The sequence below is a fragment of the Parasteatoda tepidariorum genome, chromosome 6, assembly GCF_982258835.1.
Source record: "Parasteatoda tepidariorum strain Cologne lab strain chromosome 6, Ptep-v5.0, whole genome shotgun sequence".
In the NCBI taxonomy this organism is placed as follows: domain Eukaryota; kingdom Metazoa; phylum Arthropoda; class Arachnida; order Araneae; family Theridiidae; genus Parasteatoda; species Parasteatoda tepidariorum.
Window position 1 is genome coordinate 47,122,633 of NC_141760.1, and position 26,978 is coordinate 47,149,610.

The 26,978-nt window shown below is 29.2% G+C and overlaps 1 protein-coding gene across 2 annotated transcripts in view; it reads left to right on the forward strand.

The window, feature by feature from the left end:
* The window catches only part of LOC107451197 (homeobox protein cut-like 1), a 579,855-nt gene that overhangs the window by 231,214 nt on the left and 321,663 nt on the right, over positions 1 to 26,978 (forward strand). For both annotated transcript variants that reach the window (XM_016067217.4, XM_071178710.2), the window contains exon 3: positions 15,528 to 15,654. In XM_016067217.4, coding sequence (XP_015922703.4) covers positions 15,528 to 15,654 — 127 coding nt within the window. The remainder of the gene's footprint in view (positions 1 to 15,527; positions 15,655 to 26,978) is intronic.

Consider the following 26,978-nt stretch of genomic DNA (forward strand, 5'->3'; position numbering starts at 1 on the left):
CCCATGAACGGCATTTTCTGCGAGCCTAACTTCAAGCCACAAATAAACAAACGAAGTGTTCGATCGTTTAAATAGCTGCTCGCCAGATTTTATTGCATTATAAAGAAAAGTTATTGAAACTAAATACAACTAAATAAACAACAACAACTAAAACAAATAACAACAACTACTAATAACAATAACTAAATAAACAACAACTAAATTCCATTCGTTTAGCATTGCGTCATATGTTGTTCCTACTAAATCGAAGTAGTTGTGTTTTTTTCATATTATACCCAATTGTAATAAATTTCTAGTTGTGAATGACAACTACTTGTTCACACTATTCTTATTTGTATTCATACTCCAATAAAAAAGCATTCCTATTAGTTACTTTGTTGTAATCTATTAGTTATCATTGATGACCATCCATTGATAGATTTAGGGCATGTAAGTAAAGTGACGTCATCTTAAACATTTTTATTAATGCAATTTGCTCCCAAAATAATTATTTTTTAAAATTGTTAATAAATTTAGGCACTGACTTTAGTTTATCTTAAAATGTAGCGTATTATGGTAATATCAGGGAATTACATTATAATTGAGAAACAACTTTTTTAGTTTTAAATTGTTTTCAGTTTTATACTTTGTTTAGTTTGTGCTCATTAATTAAGAAAAATATCAAAAACGTAACAATAGCAGAGTACAATATGAAAAATAAGTTTTACCGACAAATACCTTTGAACTTGGGATACAAAAATATCTTATAGGAAAACGGTACTTTTATGACTTTTATTCTTATCCTGATGACAACCAGAAATATATGGAAATTCATGAGAAAAAATAGATACTATCATGCGGTTTTCCGGCTAATAAAAATGCACCAGCAGCAATAGAAAACTGTGTTAGACCATTCTGTTCATAGAGTTATTAATAATTATATAAGTAATTATTAATTACAAATGAATTGTATAATTGTGTGTAGAAAATTTTTGATTCTCTGGAAAATTTTCAATATATAGAGAAATGCGCAAAAAGTGAATAAACATTAAAAGGTTGAAACTTTGGACTGTTCTCCTGATCAAACTATTGAAACCGTATCTCCAGATAGCGACTGCCCCCCATGTTTTGGGTGATTAGAAATCCAAATCCGTCGAAAAAAATGGCATGTGTTCAGTCAGATAAACTGCGTTTTTGTGTCGGATTTCGTAATTTGACATAATAATTATTTTTTCCTTATTGGTGGGCGAAGGTTAAAGTTTTGCTACGATAGCACTTTTATTGTTAGGAAAACAACTTCTGTGCAACTTTTTCTTTTGAAAAATTCTCTAAATTAGTTTTGCTACAATTCTATATCTATTGTAAAGATATAAATTTCAGTTTGGCTTTTTTTTTTGAAAAATCTGTGCATAAAGGATGGCTGCAAATACACATCTATTATAAAGAAAACTTCATTGTAGCTTTTTTGTAGAGAAATCCTGTAAAGGAAGTTTTGTTACAAGAACCTGCCTCTTGCAAAGAAAACAACTTCATCGTAGCTCTCCTTTTGGAAAACCCTGTAAAGTAGTTTTGTTACAACAACACATCTACTGTAAGAAAAACAACTTCAGTATAGCTTTCTTAAAAAAACTGATAAAAGGATTTTTCCTATAATAATACATCTATTGTAACGAAAACCATGTCGGCGTAAGTTTTGTTTTTGTTTTCAGGCGAAATATACATATATACGCAGAGCCAAAAATTATATTAGTTACAAGCATTTTACTCATTTTTAACTTTTTAAATGTTAAGATAACTTTTGATAGTTTTTTTTTTTTTTAAATTAATAAATTGTTACAATTACACTCGTATTATCAGAAAAACAACTTCAGTATAGTCTATATTTTTGGTATAAACCAAAATATGTTTGCCAAATAATTATACCTACAATTAGATTAGTTGCAAATTATTATTTCTTCATTTGTAGATGAAGAACGGATAGTTCAATGTTTCAATAAAAATATGCAATATACCCATGGTTATAGTACCTTCTTCAACTTGCAGACAGTTACGTCCATTTAAATTTTTTTCTTTATGAAATGAGAAAAACCTTCTCACAAAGTTTTTTTGCTTTTATCAATGATATATGAATTAAAAAAGAAAACATTTTTAATGTAGCTTTTCTTTTTAGCATCAAACTAAATCTAAAATTGTTTTATGTATGCATGCATACCTGAATTAAAGTGCATCTTTTTCCCTCGTTCCGTGAGAAAAACCTGTAAATAGAATTTTTTACAATAACGCATTCGGACAAAAAGAAAAAACAAGCAGTTCCACTTTCTATTTTTGAAAGTTACGTTCCTTTTAGTTTTTTCATATAATGTAAAAAACCAGTAAACGAATTTTTTTTTCAATAACGCATTTAAAGCGAGGAAAACAGCTTCAGTTTAACTATTCTATTAGTTCCAAATCATTGATAATATCCAATATGCCTGTTAGTATAAACTCTGCAGTCCAACTGCACGTAAGCAATTAGAATATTTTTCATTTTTTTCTTACAGTCAAATATTTTGTAAATAGAGATTTTATATGCAAGCATAACTATAACATAGAAAACAACCTCAGTTTAGCTTTACTTTTGGTATTATATTAATGATAATATTCAATATATTTGTAAATATAGGATATAAAAATTAAACTCTACATATTAGATGTGATAACTTAAATCATAAATTAATATTTACCGATGGATCGGTTGGTGCTGCAGTCATCGGCAGGTATCTGCAAAAAAATAATTAGTATTAATTATTTATTTACAAACAATTACTTTCTGATTAATTAAGCAATTACTTGCGTTACAGAGTCGTGGTGGTTTAGGGGATAGAGCACTCGCCTTCCAATGAGGTGAACTGGGTTCGAATCCCAGCGATGGCTGGTTGATCCGAATCTCACACTGACCACAGTGCTAACGTAAAATATCTTCAGTGGCAGACAGATCAAGGGTTAGAGTCCCCTTACCGTCAGGCTAACAGGATATTTTCGTAGTTTTTCTCTCCATGTAACACAAGTGCGGATTAATTCCATCAGAAAAGTCTTCCACAAAGGCAAATTTCTCGCAATACCTAACCCAGGAGTTCCCTTGTCATCTAGATGGATTCAAAATTATTAGGCTACGGTGTTGAATAATGATAGTGGTAAATCCTAAATTGGGTCGGCTGTTCAACGGTGGTTGCAAAATAAAATTACTTCAAACAGAACCGTGGGGGCTTATACGTAGAGTGCTAGCTTCCCAATGAGGTGAATCGGGTTCGAATCTTAGCGATGGCTAGTCAATAAGAATTTCGCTCCCAGCTCGCACCGACCACAGTGCTGACGTAAAATATCTTTAGTGGTAGCCGGATCATGAATTAGAGTCCCTTTGTAATCAAGCTAACCGAGGGAGATTTTCGAGGTTTTCTCTCTCCATGTAACGCAAATGCGGGTTCGTTCCATTAAAAAGTCTTCCACGAAAGCAAATTTCTCCTATTACTTGATCCGGGAGTTCCCTCGTCTTCTGGATTATGTTCAAAATTACAAGGCTACGGGGCTGAATATTAGGACTCGTAAATTCAAAATTGGGTCGGCTGTTCAACGACGGTTATTAAGAAGAAAAATTTTTTCAAGCAACAATTTCTTTCAATTACTACAAACAAATACTTTCTGTTTAATTAATTAATACTCGAAAAAAAGAACTGGTGAATAGTTCATAAGAAATAACGATTTCTGTGAATGGTGAACTAATGATGACTTCCAATAGTTATAAGTATTTTTCAGTTGTTCGATAATTTAATATGTTTAGCAATTTAAATGTAATATTCCTTAATTTTTAACGCTTGTTTTCTTTAAACAGAACTTACACCTTTTTCCGAATAGTAAGAAACTACTAGTAAAATTGTTTATTTTTCTGGTCGTCCCATTATTGTTCACTTTTAACTGATAACTTTTTGCGCATGTTTCTGTTCTCACACATAAACTCTTTCCTATATAGGATGATAATATAATTTAACAATCTCGCAGCGAATCACTGAGCTGAAAGAATACATAGTAAAACAATTTTACGATTAGTTTCTAGAGCATTGTGACAACTGAAATAAGAGCAATAAGCAGTAAAAAAAAAATTTCAAAGTTAGGTAATAAATGTTTTTTAAAAAAAAATATCTTGTTACAAACTTCTTCATTCTCACCTTCTGCATTTCTATCTAAAGCAAAGAACAAAGTTAGAAAAACGCCTTGGCGACTACTTATTATCACCCTTTAGAACTGCAACCCTATAAAAGAGAAAATTTCTTTTCCTAAAGCGTTGGTGAGCACGGAAGATGCCCCGCATCTTTTGCTTGTATCTTTCGTAATACCCCATCATTCTCCCCTCACCTCAGATTTCTCTCTCCCCCCCCCCCCTCTCATATCAGCTTGACGCAGTTTACTTCCAATTTGCTTCTAGGACTGCAAAATTTTCTCGCCACGACCCTATTCTCTCACCAACACCCCCCACCCCTTCTCTATCTTCCTAGCACCTTCCTTTAAACGGTTGCTTCCGTGCACTAAAAGTTTTTGAATTTGAAATGACGGCAATTTATTCCCGCGAAAATAGTACGGTGAGCCCCTGTACTATATAAAAGGGGGGGGAGGACAAAAGCCCCGTCTATACTATTTCCCGGTCTAGAACGCCCCTTAATGGTGTGTGGTTTTGGGGGGACTCTCAAATTGAATGAAAGAATAGCTTGAGTGCAAAATAGAAACGGCTAGTTTTGTTTCCAGAAATGAATTAGATTTGTTTTATTTAGTTTCTATTTATTTCATTCTTTTTTTTTTTTTTTGTGTGTGTATGTCTTTTATTCACGTAATCCTCGATGATTCACTACTTTTTTTTTTTAAAGCCAAGCATTGAATGTATTTTTAAAGGCGACTCCTGCGATTTAGTTCAAAGTCATTAATGTTTAACTTGGATTTGAAAAGTTTTGTTTGCATTTCCTTCTTTGAAGTTTCCATTTATGTTATTTAATAGTTTTTAATTGTGGAGTTACGTTAGGGGCGTTTTTGATAATTTTAAAAAATGTGGGCTTCTACATCTCCTTTAGCGTAGTATTTCTTTACACTGTTAGAAATTTCCCGGAAAAAAATGGTTAAATAACAATTTATTTAATTTTTATTTTACCATATTCAAACAAAACAGTCAAAAAACCATAAATTATATTCAAACTGATAACTGTGAGAAAAACCGTTTATTGACTGCTTTCACCTAATACGGTAAAACAACCAGAATTTATCGCCCCAACTAGTCCTTTTTTGGCTGGATCGCGCAGTTGGTTTGTCGTCGGCCTTCTGAGCCCAAGTATGCGGGTTCGATCCCCGACTCAGACACCGGATTTTCGGGATGCAGAAAATCCTCCGCGGCCATGTCGTATGGTGATGCGGCATGTAAAAAATCCCTGGAGTGCCTTATGGGCTCTTGGCATTTCCGGCAAAATTAAATTCCTAGTGCATTTTAGCATCCAAATAGAGTCTTGGTGCTGCCATTTAGTGTGGCAGAAACTAGACGTCCAAATTGACTTGGGCAACGGTATCTCACCCATTGTGGTGGTCCTGAAAGAGTGGATACCACTTCTGGAGAACGCACTAGATCTGCTCATCGGGAAGACTGATTGTGCAGCTCATTGGAAGCAAAAAAAAATTTCTTTTTTAATGAAGCCACTTAGTTTTTAAAAGCTGGGTACATATTATAGCCGAGTGGGTTAATCTAGCAATCTTATGACTGACAGAACAAGGGTTCGAGTCTCAGAGTTGGCACCACAATATTTCCTTCATTCCCTTCTACACATGAAAAGTCTCAAGTGTCCTGCTCTCATAATTTATAACCTCCGACTATTAGAATATAATACTCTCATTCACACATAGAAGGCAATACCATAAACCTGCTTAACACGGAGCAGTCAAGTATGTCCCATCTCTTACGATAAATGAAACAACCAGATAAACTAATTAAACCATATTCCACAGATTCACAATTCAACTACAACCTAACTCTAATACCCATCACCTAAAGAAAGGCCTAGCTCCAATGTCCAGCTAAATTTCTTTTTTATGGTTTTAAATCATGCTAGTTGTAAACGGTTTCAAAATCGTAAAGTTAAAAAATGTTCTTTATCCGTAAACTTTACAGTTAATTGGATGGGCAGACTGCTGTCGGTTAATTTACCGAAATTTTAAAACGAAATTTTTTAACAGTGTTAATTACTTGCTTGCTTTGAAAAAAAATGAACTTAAAAATTTCCTACTGCTCTCTTAAAATTTGAAAACCAATATCTTTTACCTTATTTCTTTTTTTCTTTTTCATACATATTTTCGTGTCACGTTATGTACTTATTTTTATTTATATTTAATGAAACACGTGTATTTTGTGGGAGGCATGTATTTTCTTTAATTGCAGTAATCAAAATTGCACTGTAAGGCTTAATTCTATGCTTTAAGCCAGTAATTGACAGCCTAGACTCTTGATAATGCTTTTTGTTAAATTATCAGTTTATTGCAAAGAAACATGTCAAGAAGCTACTTTTTTAGAAATATTTTTTTTTTAAATATTCCATTGCTTTGTGTAAATTCGGTGTTAAATTTATGAATTTTTTAACGAAGGAATTAGTCGAAGCAAATATTTTGCTGACAAGTATATTAAAAAATAAACATTTTAAATAGTCTTAATGAAAGCGTGTGGTGTATACTGTAGCATTTATCAGCTATTGTACTATTCTTTTATTCTTTTTCTTTTAGAAGAAGTAAAAAAAATATGAAGACGAAAAATAATTTTTTTCTTGCAGAAAAAATAGTTGAATTTTTAATGCACTTAATTGTGATAGTTCCCTTGGAAAAAGCCTTACAAACATAAATAGTTGATTAAAAAAATGCTTTTTTTTTCTATCCTTTGTCATTTGGATGCTTTAAAAAGATAGAAGTAAATATAACATGAATTGTATATTTAAAATCGTGTTTTTTAAAGAATATTTCATGTATGATTAAAAAGAGGATAATTTGAAAGCTTTTAAAAAATTATAATTGGTTTTGTTTTTGTAAAATATAGATAATAATTCGTATTATAAATGCTTTAATATTATGTCAAATTAGTTAAAGGAAAATTTTCTTAATTAAAAAGAAACACTCAGCATTTTGAATACAAAAAGATTCGAAGAATTAATCTTTGCTATTTATTAATTATTGAATAATGTTTCGAGATAATGAAAAACTCTGATTTGTTTAAATATTCCTTATTTAGCTCATTATTCTATTTCAATCTTGATACCATGAAGTTGAAGTTAAAAAATAGATATAATATAAGGAATAATTAATGTATTTTTTAAAATTAAAAATGCATTTATCTTTATATGATTTAAAAAAATTTATGCATTGTCCAAAAGTAATATTTATTCCTCTCTGAATAAAGAATATGCTATGTTTTTAAAATAAATGTATGTAATGAAAGATCCGATTAATATTGTTAGCAATTAATATTTCTGCCTAAACTAGAACAATATTTTTGTATTTTTTCATCACAAATATTTTTTGTTAAAAAGATTCTATTCATTTCCTCTTCACTCTTTTTAAAATACACGAGTAAATTATATTATTAATCTTTGTTGCCTTTTTATAGTTAATATTTATTAATATTTCTATCTGATCTGAGAATAATATTTGTGTACTGTTTAATTACTAATGAGATTAATTTTTTTTTCATTTGAGCTTTTTCACTTCACTTTACATTTTAAAGTTATTAATAAAGTTAATCTTTTCACACCTAATGTTAAATCTAAGCAACGTAATTTTGGTTGATTATTCGACCCATATTTTAGATTTTAGGATCTGTTTTTTCTATTTTACTGTAAGATCGCTCTTTGTATATAAACTAATTTTTACGAGACAAACTTTCCAAGTTTGCAATGAGTCGAAGATTCTCTCCCTGTCATTTAATTTAAAACATACGCACAATTACTCACTTAAAAAAATTATTTTGATGCCATTTAAGCGTTAGGTAAGCATGTAAGCGCCTAACGGGGGAGGAAGATTGCTTGAGATTTGCTTACTTTTTTTTCTGATAAGGGTTGAGGAGAGGTATGAGACATGTGCTTACGTAAGGAATTCATATCCTCTTGCATCCAAATTTTTCTTAAAACTCAAATTAAAAGATTAACCATACTTATGACAGGTACAAAGTGCTAATTTGGAATAAAAGTTGAATTCGGCGAAAGAATAAATTGGAAAAAAAAATGTCTTCATATAATTTCAGAGGTCAAGTGCTTTGAAGTAAAAAAAGAAGCATGAAAGGTCTTAAAAGAATATATTTCCCAAAATTTATAAAATGAATTAAAACATGAACTTTGTTTTATGCTAGTTTGCATCTTTTATTTGAATTTAATCGTAAAATTAAATTACTACAGTAAAAGTCAAAGTTAAAACAGAAACCAAGGGATGTTGCGATTTTTTTTTCGTAAACAAGGGAGGGGTTGTTTATTTGCCTATTTTGCTTATTTTTGCAAACAAGAGGGTTAGAAATTTGTCTGATAAGTTTATCAAAAATATGCTTACGCAACATTTGATAGTCCCGTCTAATTTACAGATGCCTTTTTTAGCACAGTATATTAAACACGCATTTGTATTCAGTCGTTATTTTAAAGTAACTAGCATAGGTGTAAACAAAAAGGCAGACAAAACATTTACTTTTCCTAACAGATAAAAAAACAGTTAATATTTTACCTGATTTCTCTAAGAATGGTGGAATAAGTTAAGCAGGATATCAATGCTTCTAATTTTTTTTATTCTTATTTTTCAATTCTCTTAGCTTTTTTCATACCTATATACATAAAAATAACTTTAATATGATAACCGATCCGTGTATTTTCATTGGACAAATAAACTACAAGATGTGATTCAATTTCCCCACATGATTTTACCTATTTCTTAAGTAGTCATCAGATCAGTATTAAATTTATAAATGTTGTAATGTTATTTCTTGCCTGAAATTTTTTTTATTTATCTCTTTTCTCTGATTGACCCTAAAAATCATTTTACCTAATGTTCTTCTTGCTATCAACTAAGCGCTTCTAAATAACTCGACTCCAACATTATATCCCTTAATCCATGCGTATATATGCATGCCTGTGTGTGTATATGGGTCATTCTCACAAAAACAGTCATTTTCATGTCCCCAGTATATTTTATGTTTGTTTTACAGCTTACGAAAAAAAAAAATTCAGGGAAAGTGTCCTTCAGAATGCAAGCTAACAAAAGAATAAAAATAAAATTATGAATTTTCATTTATTATTTATTTTAGGTAATTAAAATATACCAATATGTCATTCCCTCACTTGTCCCCACTGCTGATTTAAAAAAAGAAAAAAATTGTTTCAGAAATAAATTATTTTTTTTTACAAATTCGTGTTTTTTATTTCAGAATACTGAAATAAAGAATTCAGAAAATCAATTTTAAATTTAATTTCTGATAAAAATATTAACACAGCACTATTTTAAACTTTGTCCCCAATGTTTCGCGTCATTCCCTCACAATAATGCTCTTATCACCTGCAATCTTCTTAGAATAAAAATATTTTAATAAAAACTTCAGAAGTTAACAACTGGCATCATAGAACAAAATTGCAGTATGTTTCCATCTTCAACTTAAAGAAGCTTTGCTGTGGAATAAATTTGAATGAATCAAACCAGGTAAAAATTTTTACATTTGTCATTCCCTCATGTCATTTTTTAGAGTAAAATAAAATACAACTTCATCGAGAAAATGGATAATTATATGTTGCTTTCTTGTATGAATATAATTGTATGTGATTGACTTCAGAAATTAATTAGGCCTAACTGTTATTTTTAAATTTCATTGAATTCGTCATTCCCTCACTAGTGTATAAAGTGAGGGAATGACGCTGAAGTGAGGGAATGATTCAAGATGAGTATATTATTAAATTTTTTTTTGTTCAATCGTGCCAGCCAATTTTATTTCCCAAACCTGTAAAAACTATTAAATATATAAGACTAAATTATAATAAATATTAGATATACTTAGTATGTTATCATTTTCAAACTTCAGGTAGATGTAACTTAGATAAAAGCATGTATTTAAATAAAATATCATTCCCTCACTATTAGTGTCATTCCCTCACTTTTTAAATAGTGAAAATAATTAATTTTCTTATTAATTAATTTGAAAAATAAATTAAAAAATTAGTAAATTAATTTATTAAATTAATTTATTTATTAAATTAATTAATTAATTATTATAAATTAATTAATTATTAATTAATTAATTATAAATTAATTATTTAAAAAATTAATTAATTTAAATATTAAGTATAATTTATAGGATATATACTTTCTTTATAATGCTATTACATATTTCTATTAATATAAAAAGTTTCAGAGCTTTTTATTCACTTTACTTTTTTGGGATTTTATGAACTGAAAAATGTCAGTTTTCGTGAGAATGACCCATATATATTTCATAAAAGCTTAAAAACAAAAGTGCTTTTTATTTAAATTATTATATTTAAAAGTAATCGCGGAACGTTAGTTTGCGATGGAACATTTTATTATAAAAATTGGTCCCCGTTTTACCTTTATTGAATGGTAAATTTAGTAGGATGCATTTATTTTGAATTTTTTTTAATGTAAAATTGTATTTAGTCAATCGATGCAATTAAAATAATGAAGAAAAAAAAACTTATAATTCGGAAGCAATATTAATAATTACCTTTCTACACTATTGTTATACAAGAGCTTTTCATCAAAAATATTTAGCGAGATTTTAGAGTAGCCAAAATATAAGATTTTCAAAAAACAATTTTGCGGTGGTTTAAGTTGCTAGGGAAATCGAGAAAAGTGAATTGATTAAATTTTGCTGTTACCAGTCAACTAAATCCGGGGTATGTACCAAAACTGCTTAAATAGAATAAAAAAATTTTGGATTTTTTATATTGAATAATTTTCAATTTTAGCTCGACAAACTATTTGAAAAAGAAAAAGTGATCGCGAATCAACGGTGAGCAAAGCGAGCAGGGAGTAAGTATTAATACTACTCAAATAGAAGTATTTTGGATATTTTAACTAAAAACTAATCATGCGTTAGCTAAAATTTTATTTCTGACACAACGGATAATTATACGAAAACCAAACTTTACATACTTTATAAGGTATGATGCTTCTTTGAAGAGATGACAGTTTACGTAAACGGCACTTTCAATGCCATCCCTTCACTAAAAAAAAATTTTTAAAAAAAATTCTCACATTAGAGAAATGCATTAAAAATCGTAGAGATAGTTTTGAATAAGAACAATTTTAATTCTTTGCTAATAGTAATTATTATAAAAAATAAACGTTCATACTGTCCTTACTAATAAAAAATACTAATTAGTTTTTTAATTAACAACTCCAATTTTCTAATTAATAATTTCCAAAGTTTTAAAAAATTTCCAAATACAAGATACACAAAAGTATTATAATTCAAAAGTGTTACCCCTTGTTTCCTTTAACATGCATCAAAAATTTTGTTTTAAATTGTAAAATTTTCGAAATCATATTTAGCTTTCTAATTTATTTTTCATAGATATATTCGTGTCACGTCATATACATGAATTCAAAAATTTTAAAAATATTCCAAATGCAAGATATAGAAAATTTTGTAAATAAAAAGATTTACCCCTTACTTATTTTAGCATGCATCATACATTTTGTTTTAAATTGTATAAAAAATTGCATTATATTTCGTAGGTTTATCAGAAAACAAAATAAAAATTAATTTGAAAGAATTTATAAATTCAATTACATAATCGTTTTCTTTCCACTAAGTTTTAAAAACACCATTAAAAAAATATGTTTGAAATTAGTATCCTTACGTAAGAAAACCGCGCCATCTATCGGATTACCGAACACATTCATTTCCAAAAATTGACCATTTATTCTACAACTGCGTAAAATTCCTTTGCGCTTAAAATAATATATTATTAAGTGCTTACAAATTATTCTAATCGAAGCAATAACGTAATAGCATCGCGTGGCTCAAGGTCATTAAGTTCTTTGGAATATCTAAACAAATCAAAATATCGACACATAGTTAGCGTGTTTCGTTTTATTACTGGATCTAACAAATACGTTAAAGTGATAAAAATAAAAATAGAATGTTTGAGTGAAAATATATTTTATCGTTTGTTTTATTAAAAAAAAAAATCTTTTTATTTTTATCGTATTTTTCTTAATTATACAGTTTGTTTTAACGATTACTATTCACGAAGAACAAACAATATTAATTTTTAATTTATATACCTCCAAACGCATTAATTTTATATAAAAAAATTTAGCAGACATTGTTTTATATTTAATTGTAAATATATTGTTTGATTAATAAATAATCGTGAAAGGGATGAATAAATTATTATTATTATTTCTTTTTAACATTTTATTTAAATTCTTAGTATAAGTGTTAAAGAATGTTTAATTTCATACGAATAACAAAGATAAAATAAAATTGCAGTTAATAAAAATAAATTTTTTGACGCATGTTTATAAAATAAGTTAAAAGAATTCAGAACATTTTTTAATTACTGAGAAAAAAAGCCAAGTTTGCAAAAATATAATTAATATATGCTTATATCGAGTACAGAACGCATGCAGACTTAGGGATTTTAATTGTTTAATAATGATTGCAATTATGGTAAATAAAAATAATTTATATTTTTTTATGAATGATAAAAACAAAAGGTAACATTATGTTATTATGTTAGTTGAAATTGATATTTTTTACTAGTTTCCTGTTCTTTATAAAAACAATTGCTTTAAACTAAACTAGACTAAAATAAATAAGTATTATTTTTTTTTGAAATTCATGCAATATATTTCTTTTAGGTTTGCAAAAATCTTAATGTATTATAGAATTTAAAAGTTTGAATAACGTGTATTGTTTATTGAAACTACGTAAGTAAACTGTTCATGGAAATAGTTCAATTATTTTAAATACTAAATTTTAAGTAAGCAATCGTTGATTATTTTAAAAACACATTTTCTTTCACCTATTGAATAACTATATTGTAGAATAATGAAAGTTTAAGGAAGTTATGCGAGCATTTATCAATCAGCAGAATCTTCTTCTTCACTGGTGCGACAGCCATTTGTGAGCCGAGGCTATTTTTATAATCTTCTTCTATACAGCTCTTCTTTTCAAGGACTATTCAATTGGGTCCATTTTAGTGTTTTAAAGTACTCATTGATGCAATTAACTTATCTTAATCAATTATATTCATTATGAAAACGTTTACTAATTAAAATAATCAATTATCATATTAGGCAAACATTTATCAATCAATAGAAATAATATACTATTATATAAATATTTACCAATCAATAATATCTTCAAAGAATTATGCAAACATTTACCAATCAGTGGAATCCCCATACCATCATAAATACCATTATGAACACCTTTTTCAATTAATAGAATCATCTTTTTATTATGAAAATATTTACCAATCAGTACACTGAAAACAAAAGTGTGGTCAAAACTGCCTGAATATAATAAGATTTTTTGTGTGTTTCTGGCTCCATATGAGAATAATTTTAATTATTTTATAATTTAAAGAAGGTAATAATTTTGGTTAAATTAACGATAAAATATGGTTTTACATGTGATAAAATTCGGCAATTTTGTCACGGAATGAAATCTATTTATTCGATTAAATTAACTTTTCAAATTAGTATATATATATATATATATATATATATATATATATATATATATATATATATATATATATATATATATATATATATATATATATATATATATATATATATATATATATATATATATATATATATATATATATATATATATATATATATATATATATATATATATATATATATATATATATATATATATATATATATATATATATATTTTACTAAATGTTTGGTAATAGGAGCTATAATTTTGAAAACGAAAATTTCCGGTAAACTGTTACCATATGAATGGTAAAATTACCAAATGAAAGGCTTACATGACTTATATTTTCAGTTTATTACTGGAAGTATGATATATTTTACCAGAAAAGTTGTACCATACAATGTGGTAATTTCACCGAATCTTTTCTCCGTGTGTTACCATACTATTTTGCAAACATACAAATAATAGAATTTCCATACTATTACGCAAACATTTCTCAAACCAATAGCCATACCATGATGCAAATATTTACCCATCAAACGAATTCACCATATCCTTATGCAATCATATAGAAGCTTATTAAGGCATCTCAGTAATAGAATCACAATAGAATTACACTTATCACCCTACCTCGGCAATAAAATCACAATAAGGAATTTTTTTTTAAATTTTCAGTTTTAAACTTTTTAAAAGTAACGAAATTCAGGAAATATTGTAGTACATCAAGATATTTTATGGTTAAGAATTTGTTAAAACATCCATAATTTCCGAATACATAAAATTTAAAAGCTAAGCTTAAGTTGTTCTTAAAAAATTCTACATGGTTTTTAAATTGCTTAATACTACAACCGCGAGTTTTTGAATTTGTACACAGCTCAAAATCTGAGTCTAAAAAGTGGAAAAACTTTAAATACTAGTTTAAGGCTCAAAAACGCATGCTTACGAAAACAAACGCAGCTCAAAACACGTGTCAAAACTGTTTTGACCTTATGACACGGTTCAAAACACGTGTCTAAGAAAATAAACATTGTTATTTAAGAAAATGAACACGGATATTTGAGAAAATAGACATAGCATATGATTTCGTTTTTCAAACTTCTTTTATTAGTCTATTTCATTTTTTAGAGAATAAACTAATAAATTCAAATAAACTCGTAATGCGATATCATTCATTTGCATAAATCACTTGGTATATTTTATTAAATTAGACATTAAAAAAAAAAAAAAGAACTTTAAAAATCAACACTTATGTTTTGCAAGATTAATACGAGTGCTATAAATTCAAAATAGTGGCAATAAATTTGTGTTGTATCCATGAATTTAGAGTTTCAAAACTCACTTCATAGTTTAGAGTTTTGAATACGATGAAAAGTTACGCTTGTAATATACCTAGTCACTCCGACACCTAAGTCCGACTTTTTGTCCCGTAATGACTATGGTTAGTGTTTAAATAAGTAAGGGAAAGTAAGCACGTAGTTCCTCATTTTGTTGTTAAAGTTTGGTTGAAAGCTGAAATTTACTAATCAGTACACTGAAAACAAAAGTATAATCAAAACTACCAGAATATAATAAAATATTTTGTGCTTCTGACTCTATATGAGAATAATTGTAATTATTTTATAATTTAAAGACGGTAATAATTTTTGTTAAATTAATGCTGTATCTATTTTCACACTTCGGGCTATAATTTAGACGATCGCTTTTTAAACATTTTATGCAGTCAGTTGATTTGAAATATTTATCATTCATCTACTTAAAAAAAAGTACTTCGACTGATTGTCTTTATATTTTGTCTTAGAAACTGTAATAGGATATTGTTTTGCAGGACATAAGGAAATCTGTGGTGCCTCTATTAAAAAGCTTCCAAGCCGAAGTAGATAGTTTGTCTAAACGCAGCAAAGCAGCCGAGGCAGCTTTTCTCACAATCTATAGAACTTTTATCGAACTGCCAGGTAAGATATTTTTTTTATCTTTATCATTGATAACCAGTAAACACACTTGACTCTTCTTCCTCTTCACTGGTACGACAGCCCTCTGTGGGTCCTGGCCTTTCCTAAAATTCCATTCCTGTTCTTGGTTAAGGTCTTCCTGGAAGGTGGTTGTTGTTTTACAAATGCAAATCACTCAGAGAAATACGGCAGTCTTATCATTTTTAGGTGAATCGTGCGCAAGTTCAGAGAATATCTGTAATTTTAACAAAACGAGAATGTTTCTAATAATATCTTATGACAATAATTACACACTATAAGATTTCTTATATTTATATTTGTTAAGAATAATTTTTTTTCTAAAAAATAAAGTTGTATAATGCTCGTAAATATTGCTGAACGACTTTTTTTGCCGTATTTTTCAGTGTAAACATAAAAGAAGGATTGTTGTAAAAAAAATATAGAATCAAGTTTAAGAAGAAAGTTTATCATATATATATAATATATATATATATATATATATTCATTCGATTCGATTTTGCATCTTTCCAGTACAGGCAACCGATATCAAATTTTTGAGATACAATTTCTTATCGATTGTAATAAAAAATGGAAAAATAGATACTTTTCTTTTTTATCATTGATTCTCCTATTTCTTATCTGTAAATGCTATTGAAATAGGTATACAGTTCCTATTTCTTAAACTCTATTTCTTTTACAATTTTATGCAGCATTTTTCCAATATAAGTGATAAATGGTGAATTGAATAGAAAAATGTACTTTTAATTAATACGAATGTTAAGTAAGTACGCATTTCATTTTTCAACAGTTTTATTTACATTTGTTTTTTTTTTATACCTAAATTGAAAAAAAAAATCAATTGGTTTGAAATGCATGTTCTTACATCGTTTAATATGCTTCGTTAGTAATAAGGAAAAACTATCTAGAATATTAAACAAAACCATTAGTTTTTCTTCACCAATTTTGAAAATTAATGTTCGGTTGTTTAGAATTCAATTCTAAGCTTCAAGTTTTTAGAAAATTGATAAAAGACAATGATAAATTTGAAAGAAAATGTACAAATTCACTTCGCTTGAAAATTTTATATGATCCTTTAAAGTTATATAAAACTTTTCTCATACAATTTAAAAAAAAAAAGAATGGTCAAAACTACCTGACTACGGTAAAGTTTATCGTTATTCACCAAAAAGTTCACTAATTTTAACCGAAGCGCTTGGTAATAATTTTGGTAAAATTGGCAGCAAGATATCGTTTTATAATGTGCATCAAAATATGGTAAATTAATTAATATATAGTAATTTTATCATAATACCTTAGAGCATGGTATAAAAAACCGCTTATTTGGTTCTATTTACTTTTCAGTTTGGTAGTTGTGCGGTTATAAGAAGTATAATTTTGGCAACAGAAATTTCCTGTCAATCGTTACTATATATATAAACGAAAAAAATTAACAAATAAAGGGTTTAAATATCTCATAGAAGGTTTTTATTACAAAAACTATGTTTATTTTTTTTTTCTGTCATACATATATGTCGTTGCCATACACCACTGTAAATTTTTTTTTCTCCGCGTAGGTTTAGTTGCACGATTGCGTAACTTAATTTTTTTCGCATTCATTGTTGAATACGTTGTCGGATACTATTAATTTCAGTAACAATGAAAAGATCACAGACAGTCAGGGAAAGTGATAATAATCGAGGACACACAAACAAGCGCATTTCTGGACATCACAGTGTCCAGTTACCATAGCACCAGGGCGTGGTGGTCATCAGATCAGTATCAATAAATCAATAAAGAAACTGGACTCGCAATGCATGACAATATAGAAAAAGGGGTGGAGCTGATACCTAGATGACGTGACGGCCAATACGCTGAACACATACAAATCAGCCTCACTAAAGAAAACTCGCTTCCGTTTGACCAGGGTCCATTTCTATCGATGCTCTTGCAAGTGGCCAAGTTATCGAGACGGAAACCAGTGAATTATTCCATGCGTGATTAGGTTAGCCCCGTTTCTTTCCGCTTTTATTACTTGAATTTCTCTATTTTTGTTTCGCTTTTTCTCTCGAGTAGTTCGGAGGTAAGGCCGTCAGACAGGGGGGAAATGATTTACCGCATAATGTTTAGCAATATTGGATCCTGATCTGTCATCATAACGATTTCGTTCGTTAATTCGAAATCTCAATTGTTTGATGTGAAGAAATATTCAAGTTTAAATTAAACTATTTCAATTTTTTGAAGGATTTGAACTATGTGTAGAAGTAAAAACTGCATGCAATCGGTGATTGTGAATATTTTTAATTATTCAATTCCATGAAATATTAGCAAAATGCAAAAGAAATAGAAGAATTTAATTGCCGTATATTCGTAACAGATTCTTCTGATTTTGAATGAAATTTTTTAATAAGATTATTTTTATTTAAAAAAAAATAGTTAAATACAAATCATGAATTTTAACGAATTATGAGCTTTAGGAATAAGTGCGTATATTTACTACGAAGAGTGCCTGATTTATCATAAGACATGAGAGGCCAGGACCTAGGACCCCCACATTTTTGCCCTCTCCCCTTATTGTTACAAGTAACTTCTTTTTGGCCTTTTTAGCGTTTTCCTTAAGAATTGTCTATTAGAAGCAAAAGTCTATTAGTTAATAAAAGTTCTAATAAATATATGCTAAAATTTACAACAGATTGTAATTTGTTCTTATTATAAATAATTTAAAGGCAATTCATAAATGAACAATAAAGTTATGACCAAGGGGCCCCTGATAGTTTCGTGCCAAGGTCCCCCACATTTCCAGACCATGCCCTGATTACGTATGATCCATAAATATATCAAATGGTTTTATGAAATATATCCGTAAATAAAGCTGTCTTTTGGTCAATAATTACTGCAGCGCGATAGATTGCTGTTAAGTCTATAACACCTTCCTAGACTACAACTTACAGACTATAACTAATTAATCGTTTTTTTTCTTGATCCAAGTGCGTTGAAATTTACGGACCATGTTAAAATTATTAATACCTCAAAGTCAATCTTTTTTTCCTTCAAAAGGGTTGCAAAACTAACTGTTGTAAAAATGAAAAGAAATGAAAAACGTTTGGAGAAATCATTCTTTTTTAATTTTGAAAATTATTATTCAGTGTTTTAGAAATCAATTGAATGATGATGAATATGATGAATTGCGCTTTGCAAAATGATTGTGTGCGTGCATAAAGACAATTGATAAATTCAAACGAAAAATAAAAGAATGTAATGATATTGAACTACTGCAATTTTTCTGAGATTGAGAACTGAGAAAACTATTTGTAATGCCTATAAGAGCAATTTTGTGTAGGAGTAGAGCATATTGACCGCATTATTTAAAAAAAGTTTACTAAATCAACTAATTTCAATGACAATAGAATTTCATTTATAAAAGAAAGAACACGAGTTCATAATTCCTTGTGTGGGCGAGTGTCTGACGAACGAATAATCCAAGGCGAAAAAATAACTTTCATTTTTTTTTTCTTCTAAAATAATTTCATCAAAAGTATTTCGTAAAATTTAACAATGTCTTATTTTAGTATATTGAACTAACTAGTTTTTTTTTTCTTTTTTGGAGATTAAATTTTGAAATAAAAATGTGGGAATACAAAATAAATATGCATAAAAAAAAGATTTAAAAGAACTTTTAAAGGAATTGGAGTATTTAAATTTCAGTCTTTACTGAATAAAAAGTTTCCAATCACATTTTTTTAATGAATTTTAAACTATTTGGCTTGAATAGGATGTAATTTGATTAATAGTTATAAGATGAAGATAGTGTTTCATTTTATATATTTTGGATACGATCCCTTATCTATTTCATGAATCATGACAGTGCCTATAAATATAAGTATTTACTCAATATAGTTCAAAAAATAATGCTGTAGCATGTTATTGAAAATTTATATTTTAATCATATTTTATTGTAAAATAATATTACAATAGTATTTTAAAGTTATAAGTGGTGGTAAGTTGAATCATATTTATACTTAAGAAAACAGAAGGAAGTCTTTAGTTCTAATTCTTGAATAAATTTCAAGAATTGAAAATAATAAACATATCACTAATTTCTAAGCACTTGAAAATTGACTTTGAGAAAATTGACTTAAGGTCTTGAAAATTGACGTTGAACCACAATAAGTAAACGATTGCTGCAGCATTCATAAAGTGCTAAATTGAAAGCTGTTTTCATTCAGATTGAACCATAGTATTCTGTAATCTAGTTTAAAAAGCACAATAATATGTTTAATCGTAGTACCATATAAAGATTGCTCTGAATTTGGATGACATTGAAAGGTGTTGTGGCTCATCATATTTCAGTATAAACCGTTTCAGTTCTCTTCTCTTGTTTTTAATAATTAAAATAAACAACTTTAGTTTTAAAAATATTCGATAAAATTTTGAGCGACAAAAGTGAACGCGCATGGATTAATGAAATTTCATATTGAAAGTTAACTTTCTTAGGTTCTTTTGCTTTTTTCGCACACTGTTAGGAATTTCTGGAAAAAAAATGGTTAAACAACAATTTATTCAATTGTTATTTTACCGTATTCAAATGACACAGTCAAATAACCATAAAAATCGTATTCAAACTGTTAACTGCGAGAAAAATCGTCTACTGACTGTTTTTTTCTTAAATCTAATACTGTTAAACAACCAAAATTTTATCTGTACAAACTAGGCCTACTTTATAAAGCCGCTTAGTTTAACATAACCATCCGGTATACATTATAGTTGAAAGGGCTAATCTCATAAGCAGTTGAACGGGGGTTTGAATTCTAGCGTTCACAGTGCAGTCTTTAGCCCATTCCAAAACCACGTGAAGAGTTTTTAATGTCCTGCACTCCCCAATCGGTAACCCTAGACTGCTAGAATGCGAAACTCTCATTCACACATTGATAGTTGCACGTCAGAGTTGCTTAACTCAAAAAATTGTAGTATTTTTCATCTCATACGATAGATGGCATTACCAGGTAAGCTAATTAAACCACGTTCCACCATTCTTTTGACAAAACACTGCTCAACTTATTTCAATGTCCATTACCTAACGAAAAGTCTAATATAACCTAACTCTAATCTCAAGTTAAATTTCATTTTTATGGTTTTGGTATTATGCTAGTTGTAAATGGTTGCATAAACTTACAGTTTTGTATTTATGGCTTTTTAAACCATACCAGTTGTTAACGGTTCCAAAACTGTAAAGGTAAAAAATGTTCTTAGCCGTAAAACTTCAAGGCTAATTGGACAGAAAGACTGCTGCCGGTTATTTTACCGTAACTTTAGAAACCATAAAGTAATTTTTACGAGGTATTTTAAAATTCTAACAGTGTACTAATTAAAGATATTCAAGACAATGAAATACTGTGAAGTGCTGAAATTGCTTTCAGGCAAAAGTAATGCTTCACCACGGAAGTTAAAACATTGTATCTAAACTATAGACAGCTTTTTCTTTTGACATTCATGTCTAATTCGCACAGATAGGGTACAAATCATAAATTAAATGACTCTTCTTTAATGTCTAAAATGTATTATAATAGCCAGATTTCATGCCTTTTAGCAATCGAGGCATTAACCTCAACGTATGTGATTGACCTTCGATATGCGAGTCGAACTCCACCGAAAAAAGATGGAAGACTTTGCTTAAAGTAATCCTTGATAGTGAATATATATATGAAAAAAACGGTGCACAACTACAAAAAGGTTCATGCCCTTGCTCCAGATAAGGATTTTTTAAAACACGCCGACACACACAATCTTGTCCGGCATACTGGCACGTCTTCTTCTATTCCTAGTACGGTGCATTCTATCTTCTCGTTCCATACCCTCCTCACCAATCTACTTCGCCTTTTTTTTTTTGCTACAAGTTAACCTTCCACACTTTTTGTTTGTTGTTGTAGCTCACCCTCCCTTTAGGAATTAAATCTTTTGGGGGAAGTTTTGACATTTGTATGCGGTGACAGTCCTGTCGCACAAGATCCTGGGATGCTTATCTATCAATCGTTTCTCGCAGATCCCTTCTTCATGAAACACAAAGAATGAAATGAAATAAAATAGAACTATCCCAGACACTCGTTTCCCCTCGGGGCATTTGTGGAAAAGACGTAATTCGAAGATTGGCTACTTGTTTTCTATTATGTATTTCTTTACTTTTATTTTTATCTTTCGTTTTTGCATAATGGCAGCGCATTTTTTGCTCAGAAGTAACAGATGGAAAATGTCACCAGTTTGTTACTATTCATCAACTCGTTGAAATCAGTCTTAGAACTTAGATTTGTGGTGCATCATATATCTGACAGCAAATGTCATGTAAAGGATATAATTTTTTTAAAAGAATGATAATGATCTAAAAAGTTCTTTTCTTTTTTCATTCTTATTTGAAAGAAAAGTTTTTAAAAAAATTTAAGATTAAGCTGATTACAAATCGAAAAAGATCAATAATAATCAGGAAATAAAAATGCAGAACCAATAAGTATGCTGTAAATTTTGTTATCGAACTCGCTGAAATCAGTTTCAGGCCTGCTCGTGCTGCATAATTTATCCGACAACGATTGTCAAATAAGAGATTGATTTGCAAAAAAAATTAAAAAAATCTGAGAAGTTTTTTTTTTAAATTCTATTTAAAAAAAAACATCGCTTTAACTAAGCTGATTATTAACTAGAATAGATTAATAATATATAGGCAATAAATATGTTGTATCAATAAATATGTAGAAAAGTTTTTCATAAGATGAAGCATTTATCAGTTTAATATAGATTCAATAAACAGAAATCCATCTTTAAACCATGAAATCAATCATATAGAGCTAGAAACTTTGAAGTTTATTCACTGTAAAGAATTTCAGATCAAATTGCGGTTCTAAGTACCGTCGTTTCAGGAACATCATCCGTAATATCAATTTTACTGTAAAAACAATTTATACTGTAAAGTGTTATACCGTAATTAAGAGTGATTCAGTTTCTTTTACGGTATATTAGATTTTTTGTTCCGTAACATGTTCCGGTAAAAACTAATTTTATGGAATAGGAACCGCTGCCCTAATTTTCGGTACTTTTTACACCGTAATTTGATCAAGAATATCTTACGGTGTTTAATTTTACTTCAACCTTGATGCAGTGTTAAATTAAATTATATGTCTTTCAAACTTGATTATATAATACTGTGGTTCAACTTGGGCAAAATAGTTCAATGTAATAACTTATTGAAATTACTTCAAATTTAAGCAGTATTACTTCATGGTAACAATATTATGTTTCGAACAAATGTTTTAGAGAATTTAGGATTTTTCGGTTCGCATCATTTATCCAGATTAGATTAGACTTATATCAAAGATGCCTTTTTTTAAAAGAAAATAATAAGGATTTTTTTTGTACTGTTAAAAAAATAAAACATGCTAATTTATAAACATGTCAATTTAAAAACAATGAAAGAAATTTTGCCCTTGTGCAAATAATTTACTGTTTAAATATAGAATTAATAAACTAATTTAAAATGTCTAGATGCATTAAAAAAAGAACTTATCCACTCGAGTAAATTTCCAGAAAGGTTTTGAAAGTTTTTGTTTAGTTTTAATATCTATGCATATAATCAATTTCGTTTGCGATTTGATTTTTTTTTCTTCGTTTTTTGAGGGGAAAAAAGCAGGAAAGAATTTTGATCCATTTCGGCCGATTAAAAAAAGAGAAAAGAATTTTAACATCACTTCAAAGTCCGTGATCCCAGAACATCAATCCAAATTACAAAAAAATCAAAAAGCGAAATGAGATCAAAAGAAGTAAATAAAACTAGCCACCAGGAAAACCGGAAAAACACATTAAAATACTCCTTTTCCCTATCCTGATCCTGTATCCCAGAAGCACAGTGGCGGAAAAACTAAAAAATATATATAAATTCTTCGCTCTCTATACCAAAGATATCAAGTTAAGTAACTGGGACCGAATTCACTCCATCGAATCCGAACAACAGTACACGAGGAAAAAATATATATATAATGCAGTTAGCGAACGACTTTCGAAGACCCGTCGAACTGAGTTTGTATCAGCAGTCGTAAATCGCTAAGGTCGAGTCCCAAACATTGGCCTCGCCGAATTTATGATCGGGGCTGTGAGTCTGGGGCGCAGTGTTTTATATGTGGCCCTGGCTAAGTGGATAGAGTCATTCGGAATCGTGCAAATTTTTTTGTGGACTCACTCCTCCTCTACGACTCCCTACGGAGATTGGATGGCCTCCATTGAAGAGTTTTGTGAAGAATTTGTTGTTGGTGAGGATCATGGGTTGCCAGTGATACCATTAAGGGTCAGATGCCACTGAATTTTTTTATGATCCCTTTTCCACATATTTATTATTTTGTACTCCTTCTCACGACTTGATCTGAAACTATAATTTCTTCTTTTTGCTTACCATTGATTTCACCATTATGGTATTAGTTTATTTCCCCCCTCCCTCTTTAATATGAATTATGATGTTGAAATATAGATTGTTTTTGAAAACAAAAACAGTTCAAGTAGAAGGATTTTTAACTCCAATACGGAAATTCACCTAATATTTTAATTTTAAACTTTCACTCAGAAAAAATGCATGTTCAAAACTACTAGGGTATGGTAAAATTTGTTTTATTTCTGGTTCTATGGGAACACCAAAAAGCACGGTAACAGTAAACTGAAACACTTTGGTAATCTTTTGGAAAATAAATGTAAAAAATCTGTTTTTTTTCCCACCATGTTTGGTAGAACGAGTGGTAAAATTTGTTAGAATTCATCATGATACCTTAGAGCATGGCATAAAAACCATTTATTCGGTATATTTTACTTTTCAGTTTTGTTCCCTTCTACTAATTATGTGATAAATATTTAAAATTAATATAAAATCTATATTAAATTTTTTTTTGTTACTGCTTCCAGAATTTTTTTTGTTAAATTTTTTTTTATTTATAATTTTTTTATTTCAACTATTTATTTATTTTAATTTTCTGTTAAAAAAAGTGTGAAATTTATAACTCAAAAAACATTCAGAATAAGAAAGATATGCTATTGATGTAAACAATAGTAACAAAAAAGCATTATCAAAGATTTATTTATTATTCTTTAGATATTTTTCTTCAATAGTTTTACATATTTTGATTTTATTTAACACGTAGCAGCATAATATATCACCACTTATAAGCTCTGTAAAATTTGAAAGATGATTTAAACATACTCATGAATAAGACTGGATATAAAAGCATGCCGATTGAATCAATAGAATTAAATTACTATTATTCAAAATCGAAAAAAGCTTCTAGGTATTTAATCGCTTTTATTAAACGACATAGTTTCTGAAGACTGATTTATTCTTCTGACTAGCTTGTTGCCACAAATCTAAAACGAAAACAAGATATTTCTCAAAAAAGGGAAAAAAGAGTACATAATTTTTAATGATCTTTATTAAGTTATGTAAAATTTGAAAGCTAATTTAAGCATACCAAATATAAGAGCATGAAGAATGAATTAATAAAACTAAAACAAGCTCTTTTCTACGAGTCAAAATTGCTATAAGCTCCAAGGTACAAAACTAATCACTTTTTAAAAGGACATAATTTATGAAGAACGATTTCTAAGTTATGACATTCAGCTGACAAGCTTGATACCACAAATCTGAAACCAAAACTAAACGTTTGCTTCAAAAAAGGGGGAGATCCATCTGCTTTCATCATCAATTCTGGAGGATTTGTTATTCCACTTTTAGAGTCCATAACCCCACCCTCAAAAAAGCGAGAGCATTTGTTGGTTCACATCCGCTTGTAGAGAGAGAGTAGTTGACCCACCTGACACTTTACCTTTTGTGTGCGTCAGGTAAATCCTCTGAGTCATTAGTGTGTCATAGAGGAATGTCGCCCCCCTTCTCTTATTGTCGATGCCTAAGTGCCTCCGATGAAGAAATCTCTTGTTGAATGTACTTTTCAATAAGCTGGTTGTGGTCAGCACTGAAAAGAACAAGCCGCTCTCATCTGTCTTCCAGTCGTCATAGTTTTTTGTACTTTCTCAACATAAGATTATGGGCTAGCCGACTAATTTTGTCCCTGGATTTTCAAAAATATCAATCCAAGAAATCTTCTGAAATTTTCTTTGTACATTAGTTCGATGAAAATTTTTTTTAAAAAATTACTTTGATTTAATTTTGTGGCTTAAACTTTGTGATTGATCAGTTTTATGTGATAAAACGCTTAGTTCAGAACTTAAAAACTTCCTAAGACTGAATTTTAACCGATTATGATGCACTACTAAAGCTTACTACGTAGGGCAGTGTTTCCCAAAGTGTGGTACGCGTATCCGCAGGGGTACGCGTTCTGATGCGAAATATCTTGCAACAAACGAAAATTTCAAAAACTTTTATTTAAAAACAAAGCTAGCCATGAAAATTTGCGATTACGTATTTTTCTATTGACTATTTTTTGCAGAGTTAACAGTTAATAATTAGTGGTGTCAACAGCCAGTTGTGATTTTTAACTTTTGTGCAATTTTTTTATTGCAAAAAAATGTATTCATTTTTTATTAGTGGTACACAGCGTTACGAAAAATTTAGAAAGGGTACACAAAAGTCATAATTTTGGGAAACACTGACGTAGGGCATAAATAGCTTACGACTCACACTATAACCATATTTCCCAAATTGCTGCTACCCTCTATATTTTGAAAGTCAAAAATTCGAATCCGTCGAAAAAAAGGTATGCTTATTCAGAGAAATTCTGTTTTTGCGTCTGATTTCATAACTTAAAATATCGTATAATTAATTAGCATATTTGAGGTCACCCTCTCAAACCATTAAGATTGAGTCCTAGAACGTGAAGATCCGATCATTGGATCAAAAGTTATTCAGGGTGGTCAGCTTATTTCTTTCGGGGACACTGTACATCGGGTTTTTCATTCCGTAATATGTTCGCTAAAAAATGTATTTTGCGGCAAAAAATGTACCGACACCCTGAGTGCTGGTACTTTTTACCGTAGTTTGATCCGGAATTTTTTCAAGTGCAGCTATATAATATTTAGGTAGCTATATTGTAACTTTATACCAATTAGCTTATATCATAACTTGCTATTTAAATTTAACTTATTACTTAGCTTAATTAATAGCTTACCTATGTCCAAATCAGTCCTTTAGAAATAAAAATTTTAAACAAATATGAATATGATTTCAATATTAATTTAAAGCAAAGGAATAGAGCGGAGCAGAGCTACCTACATTGGGTTATTAACATGAACCATAAAATTTCACTACAATGCTCCAAGAACACTTAATTCCTTTTCTTACAACGACTAAAAAACAA